Source organism: Danio rerio, chromosome 11 (genome assembly GCF_049306965.1).
Source record: "Danio rerio strain Tuebingen ecotype United States chromosome 11, GRCz12tu, whole genome shotgun sequence".
NCBI classification, from domain to species: Eukaryota; Metazoa; Chordata; class Actinopteri; order Cypriniformes; family Danionidae; genus Danio; species Danio rerio.
The window spans coordinates 7,705,001-7,730,489 of NC_133186.1; the positions used below are offsets into that span (position 1 = coordinate 7,705,001).

The window sequence follows — 25,489 nt, forward strand, 5'->3', positions numbered from 1 at the left end:
CATATTTGGCGCTCTCCATAAATGTATATAGCGATATGTTTTAGAATGAGCCTGGGTTAAAAAACAATAAAAAAACAAAAGTGTGTTCAGCCAAAGTAAGAATATCAGATTTATTTTTAGCTTGCGTTTTAAACACTGCGTTTTAGGACCGACTGTGCTCAATTTGCATTTTAGAAAAAAAAAGGTTTAAGAATAATTAGATCGCAAGTTATGTAGCCAGAAGTATGTATTTTAAAATGAATGCTACGGGGCGGTATGTCACCATTCCTTTTCGCGCTTACCAGCTGACCGCTTACCGCCGTGTTAATGACTTTCCCACTATTACCGTTTTTGTCCAATAGCTCGCCATGTATACACAGTATATGTATATGTCGACAGACTTGAGATGCAGAGATGAGTTGACCATGAAGACGGGGTTTGAGTCTGGTGAATAGCGGTTCCAAAAAATGATCTGAAAAAAATCTGAAAACATGGTAAAACCAGGTGAGGGCTTTTCTTTTTCTGGATTGCTTTTTAAAACACTCTATTGTCGATTGGGTCAGTCAGTCAGTCTACAACCACCTCTGGTAGATTTACACTAAAACTGCAGGCACAAAAATGTGTACACATCAGCTTCTGGTGGATTCACGAAAATAAAATATAGCTCCTGGGACATATTTGGCGCTCTCCAGAAATACATATAGAGGTATGTTTTCAGAATGAGCCTGGGTTAAAAAAATAAACTAATAAAAAAACAAAAGTAAAAATTAAAGTAAGAATATCAGATTTATTTTTATTTGTGTTTTAGTAACACTGCGTTTTAGTACCGCGTTCCATTAGCATTTTAGAAAAAAAGGTTTAAGAATCAATAATGGATTAGTTTACCAAAAATGTAACATTTTCAAACTCTTATAACAAATCTAATAAATAAAAAGTCAGGATGGATTACACTTAACATTCTTTTCCATCCCGTTACAGTGAATGGGGACTGAATCTGAAGCTTAAAAAAACAAATAAAAAAACAAAATTATGTTCAGCGAAGTAAGAATATCAGATTTATTTTTAGCTTGTAAAGCCCTATCATGTGTTCTCATTCACTGCCTGTAGAGTACTAACTTTTTTTTTGTCGTTTGCTCATTTAGTGTTTGACATTGTCGTTTCCGTGACCTTAATACATCCGTCACCCCCACGATATCATGATGTTTGTCCTCTGGTTTTAAAATGTACACAACCCGACAGCATCCAGATGGCAAAGGTGAACGTGTGGCAGTGGAGTCAAACGGGATGTGTTCAGAATGACTCATGTGTTGCTGTGCATTAACTGGTCCTTCCCTGGACCGCTGATTGATTTCCTCTTGCGTTTCTGGCTCAATGGGACCCTGTCATCTGATGACTGACCTGATATTCTAGCACAAATACGTAAACAGCAAAAACAAACCCTTCACGGTCATGGTTTTATCAAAGGGTATGTGTTGCTAATGGTTTATTATGGGTCACGTTTGTGCCCCCTCATAAAATAATTAAAGGGAAAGTTCACGTAAAAATTTCTAAAAATATCTTCTTTTGTGTTCAACAGAAGAAATCAAAACTCAAATAGGTTTTAAACAAGTGACATGATGACAGATTGTTCATTTTTTGTGAACCATCCCTTTTTGTTTCTAGCAATATGTGTAACTTTTAGTATTAACAGTATATTAATACTTTCAAAGTATTTTTTTTTCTAAAATCAAGTAAATAACAGTTCCCTGTTCACACCTAAAGGAGCTATAATTTAAATAATGATAAAATTATTGTTTTAAACATTTTAACGAGGAAGAATTTCATCTTTTCCCACTTTATTTTGTTGTAAATCAGGCATTTGTATAATAAAGAATCAGGTAATGGAGAGAAAAAAGTTTAAATTGTATTTTTAGCGCACATTTTTAACAAGTACCTGTAGAATCTAAGGTAACTTATTTGCCAGTAACTTATTGTAAATTAATTACAGCACAAATACTGTATTTACACTTACAGCACTTTTTTCTTGCTGTATATGTATTTAAAGTAGTTTATGTATATTTTTACTGTAAAATATACAGTACTTTGCACTGTAAATGTGCTCTAAATGTAAATGCAGTATTTTTGCTGCAACTGATTTACAATAACCTACTGGCAGCAGTTTGCCAGCAACTTACTGTAATTGAATTACAGCAAAATACTGTATTTATAGCTCTATTGATCTTGCTGTATATGTAAATAAAGTAGTGTATGCAAATCTTCACTGTAAAATGTGCAGTCATTTTCACTATGTAGCTTTTAAATACAGTAAAACACTGCATAACTGCACTGAAAAAATATTCAAAGTTAATTATTTGTATTTGCTAAGTTTAAGTTAAGTGGTTGTAAACAATTTATCTGGCTGGATTAAAAAAAAATATAAGTTGAACATTACTAGATTTACTTAGTTTGCTTAAATTCAACACGTATAACTTGTTTGCAACTATTTTGCAAACATCAATTTTTTCAGTGTGTCCTACGTTAAATACAGTTCATATTACAGTTGAATACTGTGTAATTTACCAAAAATTGTTAACAGTGCACCTTTCATGATGTAAATCACACCCTACAATGTCAAAGTATGCTGCACAACAGAAAACGTTGCTGCTTTCAACCCTGCTATTTTTCTAACGACAATTCCAACATAACAACTTAGCTTGAAATTGCAATTTTTAAACAATTAATCACAGTATTGATTTGGTAGAAAGACGATGTTGAAATATAAATGAGCAAAAAAAAAGATATGTTTCACGCTTTCTACTTTATGAATATTTAGCTTGTCAGCTTGTGTGCTTTGTTAGTATGTTTGAGTTCTATTGTGTGAATGCGTGTCACTGTTTATGGGCCCATTTTTTATACACTTGTCATATTCTTTGACCATCGATCTCATGGCTCTTTTTTTGTAGTTCATTGAAAGCTCGGGGGTTAATAATAATCAAAGGGATAGTTTACGCAAAAATTCAAATGACCTCATCATTTACACTTCTTCATGTGGTTTAAGTTGTTTTGTTGTTTTTGTTGGACACATGAGACTATTTTTTTAAGAATGCTGGTCGCTGGGACACATTGACTTCCATAGTAGGAACAAAAAATATCCAGCATTTTTCAAAATATCTTCTTTTGTGTTCAACAGACGAAAACGAAGCTTAAATAGGTTTTGAACAATTAATGAGTGAGTAAATGATGACAGAATGTTAATTTAAGGGTGAACTGTGTCTTTTTCAAGTTTCTAGCAAGTAGGTGTAGTTTTTTATATTATCATGTTGATACTTTAAACATCTTTTTTTTTCTAAAATCAGTTTGCTGTTCTCACTTAAAGGAGCTATAATTTAAATAATGTTAAAATGATGTTTTTTTTAACATGTTAACGAGGAATAGTCTCATCTTTTCCCACTTTATTTTACTGTAATTCATGTATTTTTCTAATAAAAAAAAATGATAATGAAAAAGTTTAAATTGTATTTATATTGTACATTGTTAACAATTTACGGTAGAATATATGGCAAACTACTGGCAACAGTAACTTACTGTAAATCAATTACAGCAAAAATACTGTATTTACATTTACAGCACTGTTTATCTTGCTGTTTATGTATTTAAAGTAGTGTATAAATATATTTTTACTGTAAAATATACAGTAATTTTTACAACACAGCTTAAAAATATAGTAAAACACTGCTAGCTGCGCTGTTAAAATTGATTCAAAGCTGATTCTTCGGATTTAATTTTTTTTTTTTTAAGCTAAGTGTTTGTAAACAATTTATTTGGGCTGAATTTAAACAAACAAATTAAGTTGAACATTACTAGATTTAATTTGTTTGCTTAAATTCAACACATATAACTTGTTTGCAACTATTTTGCAGACATTTTTCTAATGTGTCCCACCATAAAATAATGTTCATATTACAGTTAAATACTGTGTAGTTTACCAATAATTGTTAACAGTGCACCTTTTATTATATAAATCACACCATGCAATCTCAAAGTACACCGTACGACTGAAAACGCTGCTGCTTTCAACCCTGCTATTTTTCTAACGACAATTCCAACATAACAACTTAGCTTGAAATTGCAAGTTTTAAACAATTAATCACCATATTGATTTGGTAGAAAGACGATGTTGAAATATATATGAGCAAAAAAAAAGATATGTTTCACGCTTTCTCCTTTATGAATATTTAGCTTGTCAGCTTGTGTGCTTTGTCCCCGATGTTAGTATGTTTGAGTTCTATTGTGTGAATGCGTGTCACTGTTTATGGGCCCATTTTTTATACACTTGTCATATTCTTTGACCATCGATCTCATGGCTCTTTTTTGTAGTTCATTGAAAGCTCGGGGGTTAATTCAGAGGTCAAGCGAGACTTGCAAGCTGTCAATCTGGCATTGTAAAGTTTGTAAACCTCCTCCTCCCCCCCTCGGCCTTGCCTCTTGTGCATTATTCCTGCACCCACCCCTCTGAATGAAGGACTCCTCCTCTATTCTCCGGTGGGTCTCACTCCTGCTTGGGTGAAAGACGAGCGCATAATTACACATCTGCCCTTTGTTTCTCTCTTTTGGCATTAACATCTCAAACTGGCCTTTCAGCTCTGATTTGAACGGCTCTCTTCTCACCCGGAGAAGTGGAATGTTCTTTCAAAGTTCTGCTTTTTTATTTCGTGCTACTTTTTTTTGGGGAGTGTTGTTGGTGTGTTGGAGCAGATGTGAAAAAGCCTTCTGGGTCTGGACCTCTTCATCCATCACAGCGCTTATAAAGCTTTGTTCGTTTTCTAGGTACACTGTAAAACAATATCTATAAATTGACAGTTTTCCTTACGTTTTTTTTTCACTTATTTATACTTTTGATTTGCATTATGGCATCTTAATCTTTCCTCCAATAGATTTTGATGCTGAAAAGTTAGATTTTTTTTGACATTGTGTGTTTAGTTGATGTTGTAAATTACTGTACAAAAACCTGGTAGTAAGCTGGCAGTACATTTTCCGTTATTTTACAAACTTAGTTCTCTATAAATCATTTCTTAAACAATATCTGTCTTAAGCTACACTGTAAAAATATCTGTTCATATTCCGTAATTTGTGTTTTCCATCTATTTAACCTTGTATATTTCATAAAGGGACCTTGATCTTTGCTCTGTCAACTTTTGATATTAAAAATTCAACTCCACAGCTTAATAAAAGAGTGACTTTTTATTGACATTTTTGTATTTTTAAATAATATAATGTATAAGAAATAATATATAAATAAATTAATCTGTAAAAAAGAAAAATAATAATAATAATAATTCATTTTATTTGTAAATGGCGCCTTTCCAGACAAGGTCGCCTTACAATAAGCATCAGCAGACATGCTAAACAAATGAAACATTACTAAAAACAATCATTGACCAAACAAGTTAAAACACAATAGCGAACATAAAAGAACATAATAAAAACATGATTAAAAAAAATGTTAAGTAAAAGCCTGCTTAAAAAGATGGGTCTTTAGACGTAATTTAAAATTGTGAAGACTATCACTGCTCCTAAGATCTAGTGGAAGTGAGTTCCATAGCTGAGGAGCCATAGAGCTAAAAGATCTGTCTCCCATTGTGCTCAATCGAGTGCGAGGTGGTACCAGGGTGAAGTTGTTGGCTGATCTAAGGGTACGAGAAGGGGTGTAGATATGGAGAAGTTCAGTGAGATATTGAGGAGCGAGATTATGAAGTGCCTTGAAAGTTAGAAGTAATATTTTAAAATCAATTCGATACTTTACTGGAAGCCAATGAAGCTGATAGAGGAGTGGTGTGACATGCTCGTGAGATGGGGTCCTAGAGATGACACGAGCTGCATGGTTCTGAACCAGTTGGAGTTTATGGAAGTGCATTACAGTAGTCTAGACGTGAAGTAACTAATGCGTGGATAAGAATGGCTGTGTTATTAGTTGTGAGAGACGGGCGGAGAAGAGTGATATTACGCAGGTGGAAATACGCAGTACGTGTAATTTTATTAATGTGACCTTCAAATGAGAGTGTGCTATCCAAGATGACACCCAAACTCTTTACCTGCACGGAGGGAAAAATTGTACTGTTATCAATGTCCATAGTGAAATTATCAGCTTTATCCAAAACACTTTTAGTGCCGATGAGAAGGGCTTCAGTTTTGTCGCTGTTTAATTTAAAAAAGTTAGCTGAAAGCCAGATTTTTATTGCAGCTTAACAAAATGTAGTGGCAGCTTATTACAAGGCTTTTGCAGCATAATACACGGCACCAACCTAGACAATATATCCCTTTAAACTATTAGAGGGTTCATAAAAGTCACTTTTTCAAACTTGTAAGGTTAAAAGTTGTCAGAAAAAGCTCTCATAATAATATTCAGAAGCATAAATAATAAAAAATTTAATAAAAACATGAACACGGTCAGTTTTAATGAGGCTAATCTTGGGCGTCGCATAACTGCCCCAGTAAATCTCGCCAGTAACCCAGTAAATGCTTTGGAATGATTTACTTTATATGCAAGTGAACTTATTTAGAGTGGTAATCTCAGAATAAAGACGATATACTCAATGTGCAACCGAACCAACACTGGTGAAAGCAATGCAGTTAAACAAAAAGCAAACTGAGCATGTGCGCAGAAAAAAAGACACTGACGTGTTCCCGGTTGTGAACATGCACGACAAGAAAAAAAAAAAAAAGCAGCGTTGCTCACACGCCACTCATGCGTTGTGAAACCAGCATAACAGTCTTTTATGCGGAGGTGTCGGCACACAGTAATCTTTGCAAGTCTGCAAAACAAAGTTTAAATAAAATGATGGTGATCTTATTTAGACTAAGCATGGCTCCTAATGGATTTGTTTTTTTTATAAAGCAAAAATGAGGGATGACAAGTCAGGGATGTAAGACTTAATAAACCTAATTCTCGGCTATGAGTCGGGTCTAAGACAACACATCATATAATTCTATAAAACATTTGTTGGATTCTAATAAAATAATATTCATAGATTTTTATTGACACTATACATACTGTTATTTATTTATAATTATATATGAATGAATATATCTGAAACAGATGCCTGAGCCACCTCAGCTGACTTCTCTCGATGTGAAGGAGCAGCGGGTCTACTCCGAGATCCTCCCGGGTGTCAGAGCTCCTCACTCTGTCCATAAGAATACGCCCTGCCACACTTCGAAGGAAACTCATTTCGGCCGCTTGTATCTTGTCCTTTCGGTCCCAAAGCTCATGACCATAGGTGAAAGAAGGAATGTAGATTGACCGGTAAATCGAGAGCTTTGCCTTTCGGTTCAGCTTTTTCTTCACCACAACAGACCGGTACATCTTCCACAATACTGCTGCCGCTGCACCAATCCGCCTGTCAATCTCACGTTCCATCCTTCCCTCACTCGTGAACAAAACCCTGAGATACTTAAACTCCTCCACCTGGGGTAAGGACTTTCCTCCAACCTGGAGATGGCAAACCACCTTTTTCCGGTGGAGCACCATGGCCTAGGACTTGGAGGTGCTGATTCTCATCACAGCTGCGTCACAATCGGCAGCAAACCACCTCAGTGCATGCGGAAGGTCCATGTTCGATGAAGCCAACAGAACAACATCGTCTGCGAATAACAGAAATGAAATCCAGTGGTCCCCGAACCAGACCCCCTCCAGCCCAAGGCTGCGCCTTGAAATTCTTTCCATAAAAATTATGAATAGAATTGGTGACAAGGGGCAGCCCCGCCCGAGTCCAACATGCACTGGAAACAAATCTGACTAAGATTCAAACCAGACTCCAACTCTGTTCATACAGGAACAAGACGGCCCTCAATAGATCGCCTCTGATAATATATATATATATATATATATATATATATATATATATATATATATATATATATATATATATATATATATATATATATATATATATATATATATATATATTTATTTATAAAATAAATTTATACAACAGTTCTGTCTGGTTTTCAAATCTGATTGGCTGATAACCGTGCGATATTCTGCAATATCAGAACTCCTACATCCTCTTTACCCTTTGTGTATTACTCCGCCCACATACAGCCAGCAAAAAGCAGACACTACAGATCTAAAGTTTAAAAGATGCACGCTCAACTGTTTAACTGTCAGCTTATGATTTGAATCCAATGTGGAAAAAAAGTAGTTCCTCATACAAAAGAGTTTTTGAAACTCTCCATGTTTGATTTTGTTTTTATATACACAATTATGCCGTCAAACTGTTGTATAAACGCAATATCACACTCGTAGCATTGCGATATGGGTGTATGGGCCTCGTGCCATCGCACGCCTCCCACCAGTGCCGATATACAGCCATATCGCACTGCTACTCGTGTGATATTGCTCTTATATATATTACACCCGACACCTACTTAAATCTGAGGGCGGAGCATTTTGGAGCCAGGCTAGACACTGTGATCAGACCCTTATCCCTCTCTCCATCCTGATAAGGGGAATAACACGAGTTAGGGTGTCTTTCTAAGCTCAATGCCCTCTCCCCGGACAGCACGCCAAATATGCTTATTCTATTTAGTCAAATATCTGAGTGTGAACTCTTGAAATACGGAAAACTGTTACGTATATTTTTTTACAGTGTACTAAAATATCAATAAAAGTAATTTTATTAAACTGCAGAGTTGATTTTTAAACATCAAAAGTGGACAGAGCAGAGGTCAACATCTCATAATGCAATTCACGACTGTAAATAACATACAGAATCCAGAAATACAGAACCTGTTAATGAACCAATCTTTTTTACAGTGTAAGAAACGCTGTTCGCCAGTGGCATGAAACGGCAACCCGATTGGCTACATAATCAAAGGAAGTGCTGGTATCAAACATGCCGGCCTGAATCCTTTGAAGATGAATGGTTGCTGTCTTAATTTGTCATGATTAGGGTTTTTAATTTGATTTGCGAACACAAAACACACAGAACAGTGTCGACAGGCCTTCCCGCTGTGCCACGCCGGCAATGGAACGGCAGTATTTGTTTGAAGCACTTAACAGGTGTTGATCGGCGGTCTTTGCTGCAGCTTAGGGAGATAAGGCGTCCCGCAGAGGGGAGAGACCTCAACACGTTTAATGAGGAGCGCGGGAGTCAGGCGAGCCGCCTTCGTCCACGGCTCCGCTTCTGGAGACTGATCAGCATGTTAACCGCTCACAGCATGAGCCAGAGATATGAAAGTACGGAGCTGTTGTCAATGATTTAGTCCAACACCCCTTGACTACGTAGGGATCAACCCTCATCCTTTATGCATTTGGTTTCCGCATTGCTAACCTGCTGCGAGGCGCCACCAAAGTGGCTTTACTAGTGGTTTACCTCTGAAATTCTTGATTCAGATGATTTCATGGTGAATAAAGGAATAAATAAATAAAATTAAAATATAGATTTCTTTTTCAGAAGCTAGGTAGACTTAAAGATTCAGCAGTTTTGGTTATTTTGCTAATGCTAAGGATATTACACCAGCCACTGGGGGTATTACTGGTGTTCACAAAATAAATAAAATAAAATAAAATAAAATTAAATTAAATAAAAAAAAATTTAATGAATGAATGAATGAATAAAAATAAGGAAATAGCTAAATAAATAAATAAATAAATAAATAAATAAATAAATAAAAAATAGTAAAATAAAATAATTAGAAATTAAAAAATTAGAATTAAAATAAATGATTTATTTTATTATTTTTATGATACTACACCTGCCACTGGGGGCATCACTGGTGTTTAAAAAAAATTAAATAAAACAAAATAGAATTAATTAATGAATGAATAAAAAAATAAAATAATTAAAAAATAAATAATAATAATAATAATAATAATAATAATAAATGATTAGAAATTAAAACATTATAAATAAAATAAAATAATTATAAATAAAATAAAATAATTTTTAATAAAATAAAATAAAATAACTAGAAAATAAATAAAATTAAATAAAAGGCAGTATTTTATGTTGCTAATGTTTATGATACTACACCCGCCACTAAGGGTATCACTGGTGTTTAAAAATAAAATAAAATAAAATAAAATAAAATAAAATATTTATAAATAATTAAAATAATAAATTTAAATAATTATAAAAACTAAAAATAGTTTGAAATAAAATAAAATAAAATAAATTTGATGTTGCTAATGCTAATGATACCACGCCAGCCACTGGGGATATCACTGGTGCACTGGTGCAATTTTACTTCTAAATAATTAGAAATAAAATAAAATTATTAGAAATAAAATAAAAGGCAGCATTGTTATTTTACTAATGTTATTAATACTACACCAGCCACTGGGGCTATCACTGGTGTTCACATAAAATAAAATAAAATAATTGTGTTTTTATTTTTTAACAAATACAAATTTCATATTATTTTACAGATCTGTTCAGTGATTATCAAATCCATTCCTGGGAACTCATGGATCTCCACATTTTGTGTGTCTCTTTTATCCGTTAGCACACAAAATTCAGTTCACGGAGCTCTCTGCTAACAAGCTGATGATCTGAATCTGCTGTGTTAAATAAGTAAGGCATACAGAATGTGTTAAGCGTTGAGTCCTGGGGACAGGAGTAGAGAACCACTGGTATTATTACAAGTAATTGAAGTACTTACCCACACTCTGGAAAAGAAAATACAGAATGAAAAAGATAACCTTTCGTTTTCAAAATATGCATTAATGTTCCACAGACATAAGTCAGTCATAAACAAGAGGAAGAAAAAAACAACAGAACTGTTCCCATGCTGATACACCTCCGGTGAGCTGTTATTGTGAACTTTTTCTCATTTTATACGGCTCCTTATACAGCATCGATGTTGTAATGTCATTAAAATAAATTCAGTTAAATAAACTTTAGCATTTATTTAGTTGCTCAAGCGTAAAACGAGACAAAAAGCCGTTTACTCGCACGCGCCCGTCAGAATCGGCAGGCTAACGCAGAAGCTCCATTGAATATACTGGGGTAAAATAAATGCTCATATAATAAAGATATGGTGGGAAATGTAATTTAATGCAGTGCTTCTTGTACAATCTGAGACCCACTTTAAATCGGAGATCACTCAGCTAGTGGAGATCGCTGATTTTTAAAGAAAACAGACCTTAAACGCACCAGATTTTGCACTGGCATTCAATTTCCCGGAAGCACTTAACCCAGGTTAATGGCAAATTAAAAGTCCTATTAGCATGCTTCGGCATATACCCAATAGCAGAAGAGCAAAAAAAAAAATATTATAAAATGGTTAAGATTATTTTAATTATTTTACTTTAATTTGCTGGTTTGTTCTGTTCAACAGGATCTGTGTTAACGTTTTATTAACAGTTCAGTTTAGTTAATGGTACCTGAACCTTTCCTTACACTAATCACTGTTTACAGTATTTGACGTTTTTACTTTACTAGTAATATTTCTATAATTTGATACATTTTGTTAAATGACAGCAATTAAATATTTGATTTATTTATTTGTAGTTCTTGGTGATTTTCTTATGATTTATCTGTCACTACTTGTGTATGTTAACAGATAAACACAAGTTAATTATAGTAATTAAATAATTAATAATTATTATTTTAATAATTAATCAATTAATTATATTATTTCCTAAAATTTTATTATAGTTCCTAAAAATTTGGGTCGCGGCTTGATGACCATGTAAAAATGTGGGTCCCATGGCCAAACCAGTTGAGAACCACTGACTTATCGCAACAATTTCTGTGTCAATATATATCGCACAACAAAAATTCATTATTGTGACAGGCCTATAACCTTTCTCATTTAAATCACAATGCATTAGCATTCCACCTTTGCTATCTAACCACACACAAATGTCCTGTTCAGACAATGCCTCTGCTGTATATACAAACAGACCCCTGATGTTTTAAAGTAACATTTACTCATCTCATAACTACTCCGTTTGACAATCCAATGCACACAGTTGCATTCCACTACATTTATTTTGGACCAGACGTGAGGAAATACCCTGTAATGCAATGATGTATTAAAGGATATTGTGATATATTTAGTGTATCTTGAAGAAACCTAAGGGGGGTGCACACACTGTTTTTAATGGGCTCCTAAGTGGCTCGTTACTGTAGTGACGATGTTTCCCATGAGACCGAGAGTGTGTTTTATGGGAGGCCGTCGGAGGGTGTAAACATGCATCGAAGAAAAACATTTAAAAGATGAGATACTGTTTTTGACCGAGTCCCTTTTTGGCTGTGGAACATGCACCGGTCGCTTTAGCATTGAAAAACCTGTTTCCTGTCAGAAATGGATGGTAGCGGAACAGGTTTTGGAGAAGAGAGCAAGATAAACAGTAACGACGGCCTTTGAGGTAAATGGCTTGTTTGTAATGCGGGAGGTGCTGTTTCAGATCTCAGTCACCTTCCAGCGGAGGGTTTCAATGAAATCTGTGTGAGTTTGCTACTGGATGGAGGAGAGAAAATAATCGGACTGCTGCAGTTTAAAGGAGGAAGTTTTTAATGCCCGAGGAGCTCTTCATCGACAGCCAAACACTGACAGTCTACTGTGGTTTTCTTGCAGGCTTGGAGGTCAATGATGGTTATCTCTCAGAGTGACTTCCCCGGATCGTTGTGACTACAGTGATTTCGACCCAGACATGTGGAAAGCAGAAAGTCCAGTCAGAGCCAGGATGGGCTGCTCAGAATGGAAGTCTTTGGTCCTTTGTGGCCTTGTATTCGTCTTGACGGTTGTGCAGAGTTCTGACGGTAAGACTTGTTTTTTTTTTTCCCCCTCACAATAAAACAAATCTCTTGTAAAAAAAAAAAAAAAGTGATATCATCCCAATTAGTCATAGGTTTCATGCTGTTCTTGAGTTTACGGTTCGGTTTTTATTTTATGTGGTGGACGTTTGAAGCAAGACACCATTTCTGGTAGCTGGGATAAATAATGGCTGCTTCCTTCCAGACACATAGCCCGAGGATCTTGGGAAGCTGTGTGCATTAGCACAGAGCCTGCTTTCGTTTTCCTTTTGGTTAAATTAAAAGAAAGACCATACAGTGTTTCCGAGTTTTCCCTCATCTCATCTCCGTCTGTTTACTCTCATGTCCTGTTCTAACTATAGGCCTAAACCCTACAACTGCTCATTATAAACAATATCCTCAAGTAAACACGCCTCATTACACTCTGTCCCTGCCGTAATATCTTTTTAATGCATTTTTATAATTGAATTAAATGGGTTACTGCCATAGCCATGGCTGGAAGTTTGTGCTTGCGCAGAAACTTTGAAAGATTGATTGCTTGAGGGTCTGTTCCCCGTTTCTCTCGAGTATATCCTAGAAACTTCAGATCTCATCTTTCTGATTTCATTTCGTGGGCCGAACGCTGTCTATACGTTTGTATGGGTCTCATTTGTATTCCGCGCATCTTCTCAAACGACATTTTCTGGTGTTTTATGAAGCCCGAATGCAAAGCAGTGATGAAGTATTGTGGAGCCGGTTTATTGATAGCGTGTCTGCCATTGAATTCCATGAAATGTGGCTTTGTGCTCTTATAGGAACGCGTCAGGGTTGTATATGCTGAATGCAATATCAGTCTGAGCTCCTAATGCTTATTTGATAATCATGCAAGGGATTTTACTGCTACAAAAGAGCTTTACGTAACTGTCGGTTGAATGTTATATTTGTTAAAACACACTAAATATCTTATGTATAATGTCAAATTTATGGTAGTTTAAATTTGTCTGCTGATGTGAATGTGTGTTGTCGCATTCCTACTGCCATGCAAAAACAGTTAGGTAACACTTTGTAATAACTTTATAACACATTAAGAATTCACAAAACATTCCCGAATAGCTGGAATATCAAAATACAACATTGTTGGATTTGATAAAACAACAACAATAAAAATATTAAGAAATATAAGAATGTGATCAAACATTTCAGTGGTATTCAGTGATGTTTAAACTGTACACTAATATAATTTTTAAATAAGATTGCAGAGGTTTATTTTTATACAGTTGTAGTTTCATTTTTTTGTAAATTAAACTTCTATATTTGTGGCCTGAATTACCGATGTTCGATTCCTTTTTCTGTTTAGATGATAACTGAGCCTTTAATTGCCGTTTATAAGTGATTTAAAAAAAAAAAAGTCTTCACTGTAGATGAGCAGTAGGAATTTGTGTTAATAAAGCATTTATTCACGTACACAGTAATTACAACTATACGCCTGAAAAATAAGATGCATACATGTTTACTTGAATAGTTTATGAATCATTTACATACTTGTTCTGATTGCTCTTAAAAGCCACCAACTACTCTTAAATAAGCCTTTGCTTAATTTAAAATCGTTAAAAAGGTGTGAAAATACAGTCATTAAGCACATTATATACAGTTGAAGTCATTATTATTAGCCCCCCTTTTCATTTTTTTTCTTTTTTAATTATATCCAAAATTATGTTTAACAGAGCAAGGAAATTTTCACAGCATGTCTGATAAAATTTTTTCTTCCATAGAAAGTCTCATTTGTTTTATTTCGGCTAGAATAAAAGCAGTTTTAAATTGTTTTTAATCCATTTTAAGGTCAAAATTATTAGCCTCTTTAAGCTATATCTTTTATTCGATAGTCTACAGAACAAACCATCCTTATACAATAACTTGCCTACTTACCTAATTAACATAACCTGCCTAGTTGACTTAATAATCCTAGTTAAGCCTTTAAATGTCACTTTAAGCTGTTTAGAAGTTTCTTAAAAATATGTAGTAAAAATTATTTACTGTCATCATGGCAAAGATAAAATAAATCAGTTATTAGAAATGAGTTATTAAACTATTATGTTTAGAAATGTGTTGAAAAAAAAATCTTCTCTTCATTAAAAAGAAATTGGGGAAAAAATAAACAGGGGGGCTAATAATTCTGACTTCAACTGTATGTGCTTATAAGTCAATAAAACACCATTTGTAGATGTATTTATTAAGAGCTAATGTAGAGTAACTGGTTAACAAATTATGAACTACATTCTAAAATGCTGGGTAATTTCAACCCAATTATGGGTTTAACTCAGCTGCTGGGTTAATTTTCTTTCATTAAATTAAATGTGCTGTATATACATTTTTAAATCTTCTAAAGTAGAAAAATGCCATAATTTGTGTGCAAATATTTAAGAAACATGCTTGAACTTACTTGTTTATCTGACAAACAATGCTATGTTAGTTATTCTGCTTTGAAATTGTGCGTTACGTGCCGGAACGGCTGTCTTTGTTTTGGTTTTTAAACCCCCCTAATGCCAGTTAGCACCTCAGATTGCCTTTTGGTCTCAAAGTATGCATCTGTGTAAAATGTCCGGGATTTGGTTTTGCTTTAGTTTTTAAGCTGTTGTTAATTTTAATCAGTCTGATCAAGTCTAAATCAGTCTTTAGGCTTGCTAGTCTGGCTTGCTCTTGGTAATTTTTTTTTTTACTCTTTTTTTTTTTTATTGAATACAAGAATAATAACATCACTGCATTGAAGAAAAAATACAATAACAAAAAATAAGAGAGAAGACAGAGAGAAAAAAAATCTACACAGCCTCAATCATTAAGAAAAAAGATTATCATAAGCTTTAAGAAACTTATTATTTTTATTATTATTAATAAGCTTGAGAGATTCAATATTGTAACAATATACAATTTCAACAAGGAAAGTATTAAAAATAGGTATTGTTTTTAGAAACTTATTTTTGTGTATAAAAAATTTACAGTGTAACAGAGCATGATCATCATCCGAGAAATACAGAAATATATCTTTTATAGACCAATTTAAATCTGGTTTAAAAATGGATAATAATTAAAAATAATGTCATTCCAAAGATGTTTAATGTGAGTGCAACTATAGAATAAGTGAAATAAAGTCCTCATGTATATTGCAGAAAGTACACTTATTATATATTTCAAAATAATTAGCAATTTGGGAATTTGTAGGATAATCATTATGCAAGATCTTAAAATGTATCTCTCTTATTTTGTTGGATATGCTGAATTTTTCAGGTAATATCCATGCTCTCTTCCATTGAATGCAGTCAGAGAAGTTGGTCCAAAAAAATGTACATCTTGGGGTGGTATATACAGAGTAATGTAACAATCATCTGACATATCTGTTGTCACATTTTTTATCAAAAAATAGACACTCCATCCAAAAAAAAGTTTAGGCATAATTGTTTCCCTCTCATTAAAGAAAAGAATTGTCTTAAATAAATGCACATAACTTTGTGACAAACTCTTTATAACACAGTTGAATGCTCTTGGTTAATAGTGTGCAGTCATTATAACGTGTTACTATTGTTTAAAATGTGTTTGTGTTTGCATACTCAATCTTAGATAAAACATGTTTCAAAGTAAAAACCTATTTAGTACGTGAGATTACTTGCTATTAAAGTCAACAGAACTCATGTTGACTCATTCATGTACAGTAACGGGGTGCAGGTTTATTGTCTGATAAGTTAATATTATTATTTATCAGCAATTACAGATTTCCTTTGAACACACGTTCGCTGGCTTATTTCATGATGGGGTGAACTAATTTCGAAAGAAAGCTTTTCTTTATATGTCTGGCCAATTTGTCGGTACAGTCTGTGAGTAATATGAGCTGTTCTTTTTTTTTTTTAATTATGGAAGGAACGGAATAATATCCATCCGTGTCCTGCTGCCTTGGGCTCATTCAGAACGAATAGCAGGGAACCGTGGCCTCGAACCAGTGGCCACCCGCTTGTATTCATAAAAACACTTCATCTCCATCTTAATTCACATGTGGTCAGCTTCTGTTTGACTTTCCCAGGCAGGAAATTCACATCATCTTAACATAAGAGCGTAACAGGGCTCCTGGCATCTGCAGGTTTATGACAAAACAAAATTAAAAGGTTTAACTTTTTGCTTTACAAAGAGCTGACTTTCGCCTGCCTCTGTTATTTGGCAAATGTATTAGCTCTTTCTTTTTCGTTTTTTCGAGATGCAGTCGTTTGCAGTCTTGACCTATGAATCCTCCATTTCAACTGGAGTTTTAACTCACAACTGGAGATTTGGTCAATCATTTTAGTTATTTAAAGGTCATTCCTATTGATTTTTGGAGTGGAAACACGATGCGCATAAATACAGAACTGTAGGGCAGTGATTTGCATGTCTCTGAAGAATATCAAAATATAAAATCAGTCAGCTTGGAATGAAACTTTCACTATAAGCCACATTATTAATATTCATTCATTCATTTTCCTTTGGCTTAGTCTCTATTTTAGAGGTCGCCACAGAGGAATGAACCACCTATTATTATTATTATCATTATTATTATTATTATTATTATTAATTTATTCATTTTCCTTCTGCTTAATCTATAATTCAGAGGTTGTCACAGCGGAATAAACCACCTATTAATATTATTATTATTATTATTATTATTATTATTATTATTATTATTATTATTATTATTATTATTATTATTATTATTATTATTAATATTCATTCATTCATTTTTCTTCGGCTAAGTCAGAGGTCACTACAGTGGTGTGAACTGCCTATTATTATTAATTTTTTATTATTATTCTTATTATTATAATTATTATTCATTCATTTGTTTTCCTTCGGGTTAATCTCAGAGGTCGACACAGCAGAATGAACTGCTGTGTGTGTATATGTTTGTGTACGTGTTTTTGTGACATATCAGGACACAAATCTGTATAATGACATAGGTATGACACAGGTATTACAAAAAAAGAGGTGAAATATGAGGACATTGGTGACGTCCTTGTTTCTCAAAATGCTTATAAATCTTACAGATTGAGTTTAATTAGAGAGTAAAGCTGCACATACAATATATGGTTTGGACAGAATAAAATGAATGGAAACCTATGTAATGTAATGTAACCTATGTCCCCACTTTTCACAAAAACAAACGTGTGTGTATATATGTATATATGTGTATATATGTGTGTGTGTATATATATATATATATATATATATATATATATATATATATATATATATATATATATATATATATATATATATATATATATATATATATATATATATATATGCACTTATTATATATTTTCTGTGTCCATTCAATCTAATTCCAAAATGAAAGGACAGTTAATAGTAAACGAGTACATTTCATCTGACCTTTAACATATTCCCAGTATTTCAAAAGCTTTCAAAATACACCTTAATATGTAGTTATATATGTATTACTTATATTTGTATTATAAAATGTGTCATTCCATGATGTGCACAATTTTTGTCATATCTCTGACAATCCTACGCGCTCTTGTTAGATTTCAATCATTTCCCAGAGGTTAATATTCCTCCATATATAAGTGTAACCTAAAAAACTTAAAAAAAAAAAAAAAAAGAAAAATCTTATTTTCTGTCTCCGGTGGGCCCCTTATTTGGACAGCTGCTGTCCTTCTTGCCTTCAAACTCTGACTGAAATGAGCTGTCTGTCTCTCTGTCTGAAACAAGCTGTCTGTCTTTCTGTCAGAAATGAGCCATCTGTCTCTCTTACTGAAATACGCTGTCTGTCTCAACCCTTTAAACGCCTCAGTTAAATGTCTGCTGATTAACGGTAAAAATATGTCACAGAGATGTCTAGAATGCCAGCCACAATACATTTACATACTGTGTGTGTGTGTGTGTGTGTGTGTGTGTGTGTGTGTGTGTGTGTGTGTGTGTGTGTGTGTGTGTGTGTGTGTGTGTGTGTGTTTGTGCTCGTGCTTTGTCAGTTCACAAATTGGTTTGTGTTAAATAGTTATTAATAAAACACAACCACTTTAGGTTTACTGAAGTGAATTGGATGTATTTTTTGAAAGTTGTTTCCTACCTTTTCTTTAATTGTTTTCATCTTTCTACATGTCTTTCTTTCTCATCTTCATGGCTCTGGGCTGTTGGTCTTTCTGAACTCATTCACAGACAGAATTAGAACATATCTTTCCAGGATCTTTGACTGACAGAGTTGTGCATTCGTCTCTTCATGTGTCAAGCAGGTATTTTAAAGGAAAAGAAACGATTTGTGTTGCGATTTTGAGAATTTATGTCTAATGCAAGGGGTATGGGCGAAACAAAACATAATTATTTTCATTCATTCATTCTTTCATTCATTCATTCTTTCATTCATTCTTTCATTCATTCATTCCTTCATTCATTCATTCATTCATTCATTCATTCATTCATTCATTCATTCATTCATTCATTTCATTTTCTTCCCTTTATTAATTAGGAGTCGCCATAACTATTGTATCATTTTTTGTTTTGTTTTGTGTTGTTTTGTTTTGTTTTTTGTTTTGTTTCATTTTGTTATATTTTATTTTATTTTTATTTTATATTTTATAATATGTTTTGCATTTATTTTATTTTAAATATGTTTTTAATTTCATATCTTATTACGTATCGTTTTAAATTTATTTTATTTTATTTTATTTTGTTGTTTTTTGTTGTAATGTTTTGTTTTGTTTTCATATTGTTTTGTATTTATTTTATTTTATTCTGTTTTATTTTATTTTATTTTTTATTTGTTTTATTTCATTTTATTTTATTATATAAAATAAAATTAAAAGTTGCAATTTAATTAAATTTTATTTTGTTTTTCTATAGTTTTGTATTTATTTTTAAATTTTTTTTATATTGCTATGTTTTGCCTTTATTTAATTTAGGTTAATTTAATTTTGTTCTGTTTTGTTTTATTTTGATATTGTTATGTATTATTTTGTATTAATTTTATTTTAAATATATATTTTTAATTTTATATCTTATTACGTATCATTTTGTATTTATTTTATTTTGTTGTTTTTATTGTTATGTTTTGTTTTCATATTGCTTTGTATTTATTTTATTTTATTCTGTTTTTTATTTTTGTTTGTTTTATTTTATTTTATTTTACTATATAAAATAAAGATATAAGTTTCAATTTAATTTAATTAAATTTAGTTTTTCTATTGTTTTTTCTATTGTTATGTTTTGCATTTTTTTTATTTAGGTAAGTTTTTTATTTTATTTTATTTTATTTTATTTTATTTTATTTTATTTTATTTTATTTTATTTTATTTTATTTTATTTTATTTTATTTTATTTTATTTTATTTTATTTTGTATTGTTTTGTATTTATTTTATTTTATTTTTATTTTCCCAGTTGATAATTGGCCTAAACCCCTTTAAGACCATCAAACTAATCTATCCCAAGCAGCTGGAGCAGGCTTGCAGACGAGCTTAGGCTGGTACAACCTTTTTCTCTTGATTTCATTTTGTTTTATTTTAAGACAGAATGTTAATGTGCAAGATTCATCACAGATTTGTTTCTTACTGAAGGGTCTTAATAAATGACGTGGATCCTGCTGTGAATACGCGCTATTCTCCGTAGAGATGGACAAGTGTGGACAAGCCTCTCACATGCCACAAAATCCCATCTGTGCAGTTCCACTCGGCAAGGAAACATTTAAACTAGCGAAACTGATTATCTTTGAGCGGCTAAAGCCAATTCCCCTCAGCCTCAGCCCTGTGGCTTTTTGTTCCTATCGATGTTCCGTCGATATCAATATATCTGAATTCTCCCCGTATTTAGCTTCTTTATTAAGATCTTGGAGCCAGATCCCAGATCCCTTTGTTTTGGGTTTTATACCTCAGACTACACAGCTCTCTTTGTGTCTCTCTCTCTTTCTTGTCTCCTGCTTTTTGTTTTTCCTCTTACCCAGGGGTTTTCTATCAGACTGAGGGATCAGACTTCCCATAATGCCGAGCGGCCGGGGGGTCAATACGCCCGCATTCGTCTTCACCATCTTTCATCAGCCCTCCTCCTGATCTGTATGATAAGAAAGGAGAACAGTGGGTCGGGGGCAGACCGCTCAGCAAGGTGTGTCTGTTGTCCGACGGCCCCCTGCAGCCGAGCTCTTTAAATCCTCATTAGGATTTAACCGGGAGGAGACGCTGGTTTTAATGGATTAAGCCTCATCACAGCTGCCTCCTGATTGGTGTTTGTCATGCAAAAAATCAAACAAGACTAGTCACATGTTAGCCGTTACCATGTTTCCTGTTTATCCCATGAGGTCTGGATGATACAAAACATTGTGTTATTGGCCTCTAATAGTGATTTGTTAGCAGGAAAAGAGAGCTAGCAGAATGGTTTAGAAGATAATAGTCTTCTGAGTGTGGGTGATGAATCCGATGAGCGAGTGATTGAAACTCATTCACGTCGTCCATTCATTAGCTTTGTTTTGCATTTAGCCCTAATCAGCTGCATAAAGCAGATTAGCATAAGACAAGGATTTTTTTAACACTCTGAAAATCTTCTTGTGGCATTTAGTTTACCAGGTAAAAATAACAACAAAACAAACACGACTGCATATTTAAGTACTTTAATGCTACTTAAAGGTGCAGTAGGTGATGCATTTTTTGTTGTGTTGGTTGAAAGTCTCTTCACAGTCCAATCCGCTTGTTAAGTGTGACGTCACGCCGAGCGGCTTCCGGGTCCAAGCGCTCTATTCAACTGAATGGGGAGATTCATGAAATGGTAATAATAAACGTTTACAAAGCGATTTAATACTTTCGAAAGTCACGATCGCAGTATATATGTCCATGCCTAATATCCGATGGCCAGAAAGTGATTCATTGTTTTATAAATTGTTAAAATTTTGGTATTTGTTATGCAGCAAGCCCAGAGATTGTTGTGTACACTATGACTTTATGTAAAATGAACTTTAATGTGTGATAGGAATAAAACGCGATCATTAACGAATGATTTCTCCACTCAAATGAATGGAGGCTTGGACCCGGAAACAGTATACATACGTCACAAACACGTCACCACTTAACAAGCGGATAGTAATGATTACAGTAAGTGATCTAAATGTATTTATATGTATTTTTATATTTTGGGTAAAGCATAGACTAAAAAAATGTTCATCAAATTAAATAGAGTCGGACCGACATCTCTCATAATTCCGATAAGTAGACCAAACTGTCTGTCAGCAAATGCAGATTTGAACAACTGCGCAGCCGTTTGTACGCATCTCCGCCGACGGCTGTTGGTGCCGCGCGTTCACGAGAGAGGGCACGCGCACGATATTGTTTCCACTCCCTATATTGTTTACCATGCAACTGCATTTGGCTTGCTCGCCGCCGGACAAGCACTAGTCGCTTTTAACACATGAGAGAGGGTTCTTTTGCTGTGCTCGTATTTAAGGAGGTGTGGCTCTAGACGGCAGCGGAGGGACTGTGATTCAGAGATTTTTGCTAAGCTGTTAGCATTGTAAAAGATCACCTACTGCACCTTTAAATATACTTCTGGAATACTTTTAATTTTGCAGTTTGTCCTTGGCTGATCACATGCCTGATTAATGTGTAACGGCCATATATGAGGTTGGTGCCGTGATCTCGTTCTTTTGGAGTGCGGATGCACATTAGCTCGGGCAACCTGAAAAATTTCGTTTGAATTGACCGTTTAGAAACTAAACTTTTGAGACAGTTGTTGTTTGATTTTATTGGTGGTTCCAAATATGTAATTTAATCGTAAGCTTGGTTAAAAGTTCTGGAGAATTTGATGTTTCCCCATTCAGATAGAATGGCCAATCATACTGCCCGAAAGGCATTTCAAAGATTGCCGCCAAGTGAAATGACTTGCCTTAAAAGGACTTAAGGCTGATTTATACTTCTGCGTCAAACGCATGCGTATGCTACAGCGTTGACGCATAGCCCTTCGTCGTCACTGACGTGCACCTCTCAAAAAATGTAACTACACGTCGCAACGACACGTAGCGCAAGCTCTGTGATTGGCCGCTGAAAAGTCTGGGCGGGACAGAGAGCCGCGCGAATGGCGCGAGTTGGGCACGAGCTAGGCACGAGCCCAATGGAGCGATTGTTTACAAGTGTGAAGTCCCGTAAAGGAGCTCCGGATGGAAAGTTTTGTTTTGTGTTTACCTCATAGTTAAAGTTGTTGCACGTCTGTCAGTTCCAGCCTCAAAATGAGCGAGTTTGAGCCACTTCCAGGAAGTGTTCAGGAAAAGCAAAACAGCAGCGAAGAAACTCGACACAGAGGAACATTTACACCTCACTGCCAACTAGCGTTTCGGAAGTGTAATTGCAGACCAACAGAGACAGCGCGCAGAAGTATAATTGCACAGCTACGCCCGGTTACGCCCGTCACTTGACGCAGAAGTATAAACCAGGCTTTAGCTGTTATACTTGCTTCTCACATGTTTTGAACACAAGAGACACTTTTTTATGGCGTGTCATGTGTCAGGGAATTTGCACTTTTAGCATGCACCACTGCTCATTAATGTCAGTTCCAAAGCAGTGGACCAATCAGAAGATTTCAGAGGTGAGGAAAGCATTGTGTTCCTCTGTTTACAATAGGAAGTTTTATATGATAGTAACATGACCAATGGATGCTTTTTAATCATTCCTGAGTGCTGTGTCTCAAGTTTTTTGAAGCAAAGATGTTTTCTTTTGTTGATAGCCAACAAAATTAACTGTTTACCCTTCTGAAAAATCCAGCTTAAACCAGCCTAGGCTGCTTAGCTGGTTTTAGCTGGTCGACCAGGCTGGTTTTAGAGGAGTTTTGGCCAATTCCAGGCTGGTTTCCAGCCATTTCCAGCCTGGTTTTAGCTGGTCAGGCTGGGAGATGACCAGCTAAAACCAGCTTGACCAGCCTAGCCAAGCTGGAAGTTCAGCCAAAACCAACCATATCAAGCTTAAACCAGGCTGGTCAAGCTGGTTTTAGCTGGATTTGGCTGGTCATTATCCAGCCTGACCAGCTAAGACCAGGCTGGAAGTGGCTGGAAACCAGCCTGGAAATGGCCAAAACCCTTCTAAAACCAGGCTGGTCGACCAGCTAAAACCAGCCAACCAGCCTAGGCTGGTTTAAGCTGGATTTTTCAGCAGGGTATGTGTTGATTAGATCAACACTAACTAGAAGCCTCTTTTATTAGTGCATTTAGATTCTGTAAATGTATATTTTCAAGTATCATCCGATTGACATCACTTTCCTTGCAGTAGCAAACATGTTTTCCTCAGGAGCTTGAGTGTAAGTTGAAGTACTTCAAATTGTTTGCATCTTAGCGAGCCGCAGTTTCAAAGTTGCTTCCTTGACACTGATGGCATTAGAAGAGAAAAAAGCCTGATCTTCTCAGGGACAGTTTGAGCTGAGAGGACGTCTATGCATTGGCTAAATTGACAGTGATGAAGGCCATCTCTGATTACAGGTTCTTGAGTGTTTGCAGGTTTTCCGTGGATGTAGCCCACATGAGTCTGCGCGTGTTGTGTCTGTGTCTCTGGCTCTCTTTTATCTTGTTTGGTGTCAAGCTGCTTGGTGAAATGATGGCTAGAGCAGCAGGAGGTCACAGCAGACCCACTGAAGTCAGACCTTACACCTTATCTTCTTGTTAAAGCACATATCAAATCTAAACAGAATTGTGCTCTGGAATATTTACGATTCGGCTCTCTGGCGTTCGGGACTGCTTCTCTGTAATCTGCTTGTTTAGGAGATCTTGAGGGGGTGATATCGTGAGGAGATACAGGCCCCCATTATAAGCATCTTTGTTTCACTTCTCTTGTTTTTGTTTCGAGTCTGGAAGATTCAATCAGACCGAGGGATGGAGCCGTGAGATGGGGTTGCGGATTTGCCTCCGAGACGTTCCAGTCTCGGATCTTTGAAAACAAAGATGAAATAGATGCATCACTGTTACTCATCTCCTTTCTTCTGTTTTAGTTCTCCATCTCTGATCGCCATCGCCGATTTAGAAGTCTGAAATCAAGATGGCAGTGCGAGTGGTGACGCTGATCACATAGACTTCTGTTTTTCCCACATCAACTTGTTTAGATAACAGGTCCTGCTTTCATTTACTTGAACTAAAGTCGTTTTAGCAATTACGTAGATCATTTAGCACAGAATTAAAATTCTGTTGCCTTCATGCCAGTTCAATCTTTGTGCAAACTTCACGTCAGTTTTCATTTCGTCAACAAAAATGGATTCATATTAATTGGGATGGTCTCATTTGTACATTTTAGTATGATTTGCAGATGATTTACAATGAAGCGTAGGTTTAGGGATCACTTCTTACTTTAAAAATCATGTGTTCATACAAATAAAATCATATGACGGTGTACAAATCAGCCACTTCTTTTGACATTACATAATACACTCACTGGCCACTTTATTAGGTACACCTTACTAGTACCCGGTTAGACCACTTTTGCGTTTAGAACTACCTTAATCCTTTGTGGCATCGATTCAACAAGGTACTAGAAATATTCCTCAGAGATTTTGGTCCATAATGACATGATCGCATCACGCAGTTGCGGCAGATTTGTTGGCTGCACATCCATGATGCGAATCTCCCGTTCCACCACATCCCAGAAGTAGTCTATTGGATTGAGATCTGGTGACTGTGGAGGCCATTTGGGTTCATTGAACTCAATGTCATGTTCAAGAAACCAGCCTGAGAGGGTGTTTACACGATGCTCAATTGGTATTAATGGGCCCAAAGTGTGCCAAGAAAATGTCCCCCACACCATTACAC

At 34.9% G+C, this 25,489-nt stretch overlaps 1 protein-coding gene across 50 annotated transcripts in view; it reads left to right on the forward strand.

Moving 5' to 3' along the window:
- Positions 1-25,489, forward strand: part of adgrl2a (adhesion G protein-coupled receptor L2a) — a 282,003-nt gene that overhangs the window by 108,028 nt on the left and 148,486 nt on the right. For all 50 annotated transcript variants that reach the window (XM_073916317.1, XM_073916329.1, XM_073916304.1 and 47 more), the window contains exon 2: positions 12,544-12,728. In XM_073916317.1, the coding sequence (XP_073772418.1) occupies positions 12,620-12,728 (109 nt within the window). In that variant the 5' untranslated portion in view covers positions 12,544-12,619. The remainder of the gene's footprint in view (positions 1-12,543; positions 12,729-25,489) is intronic.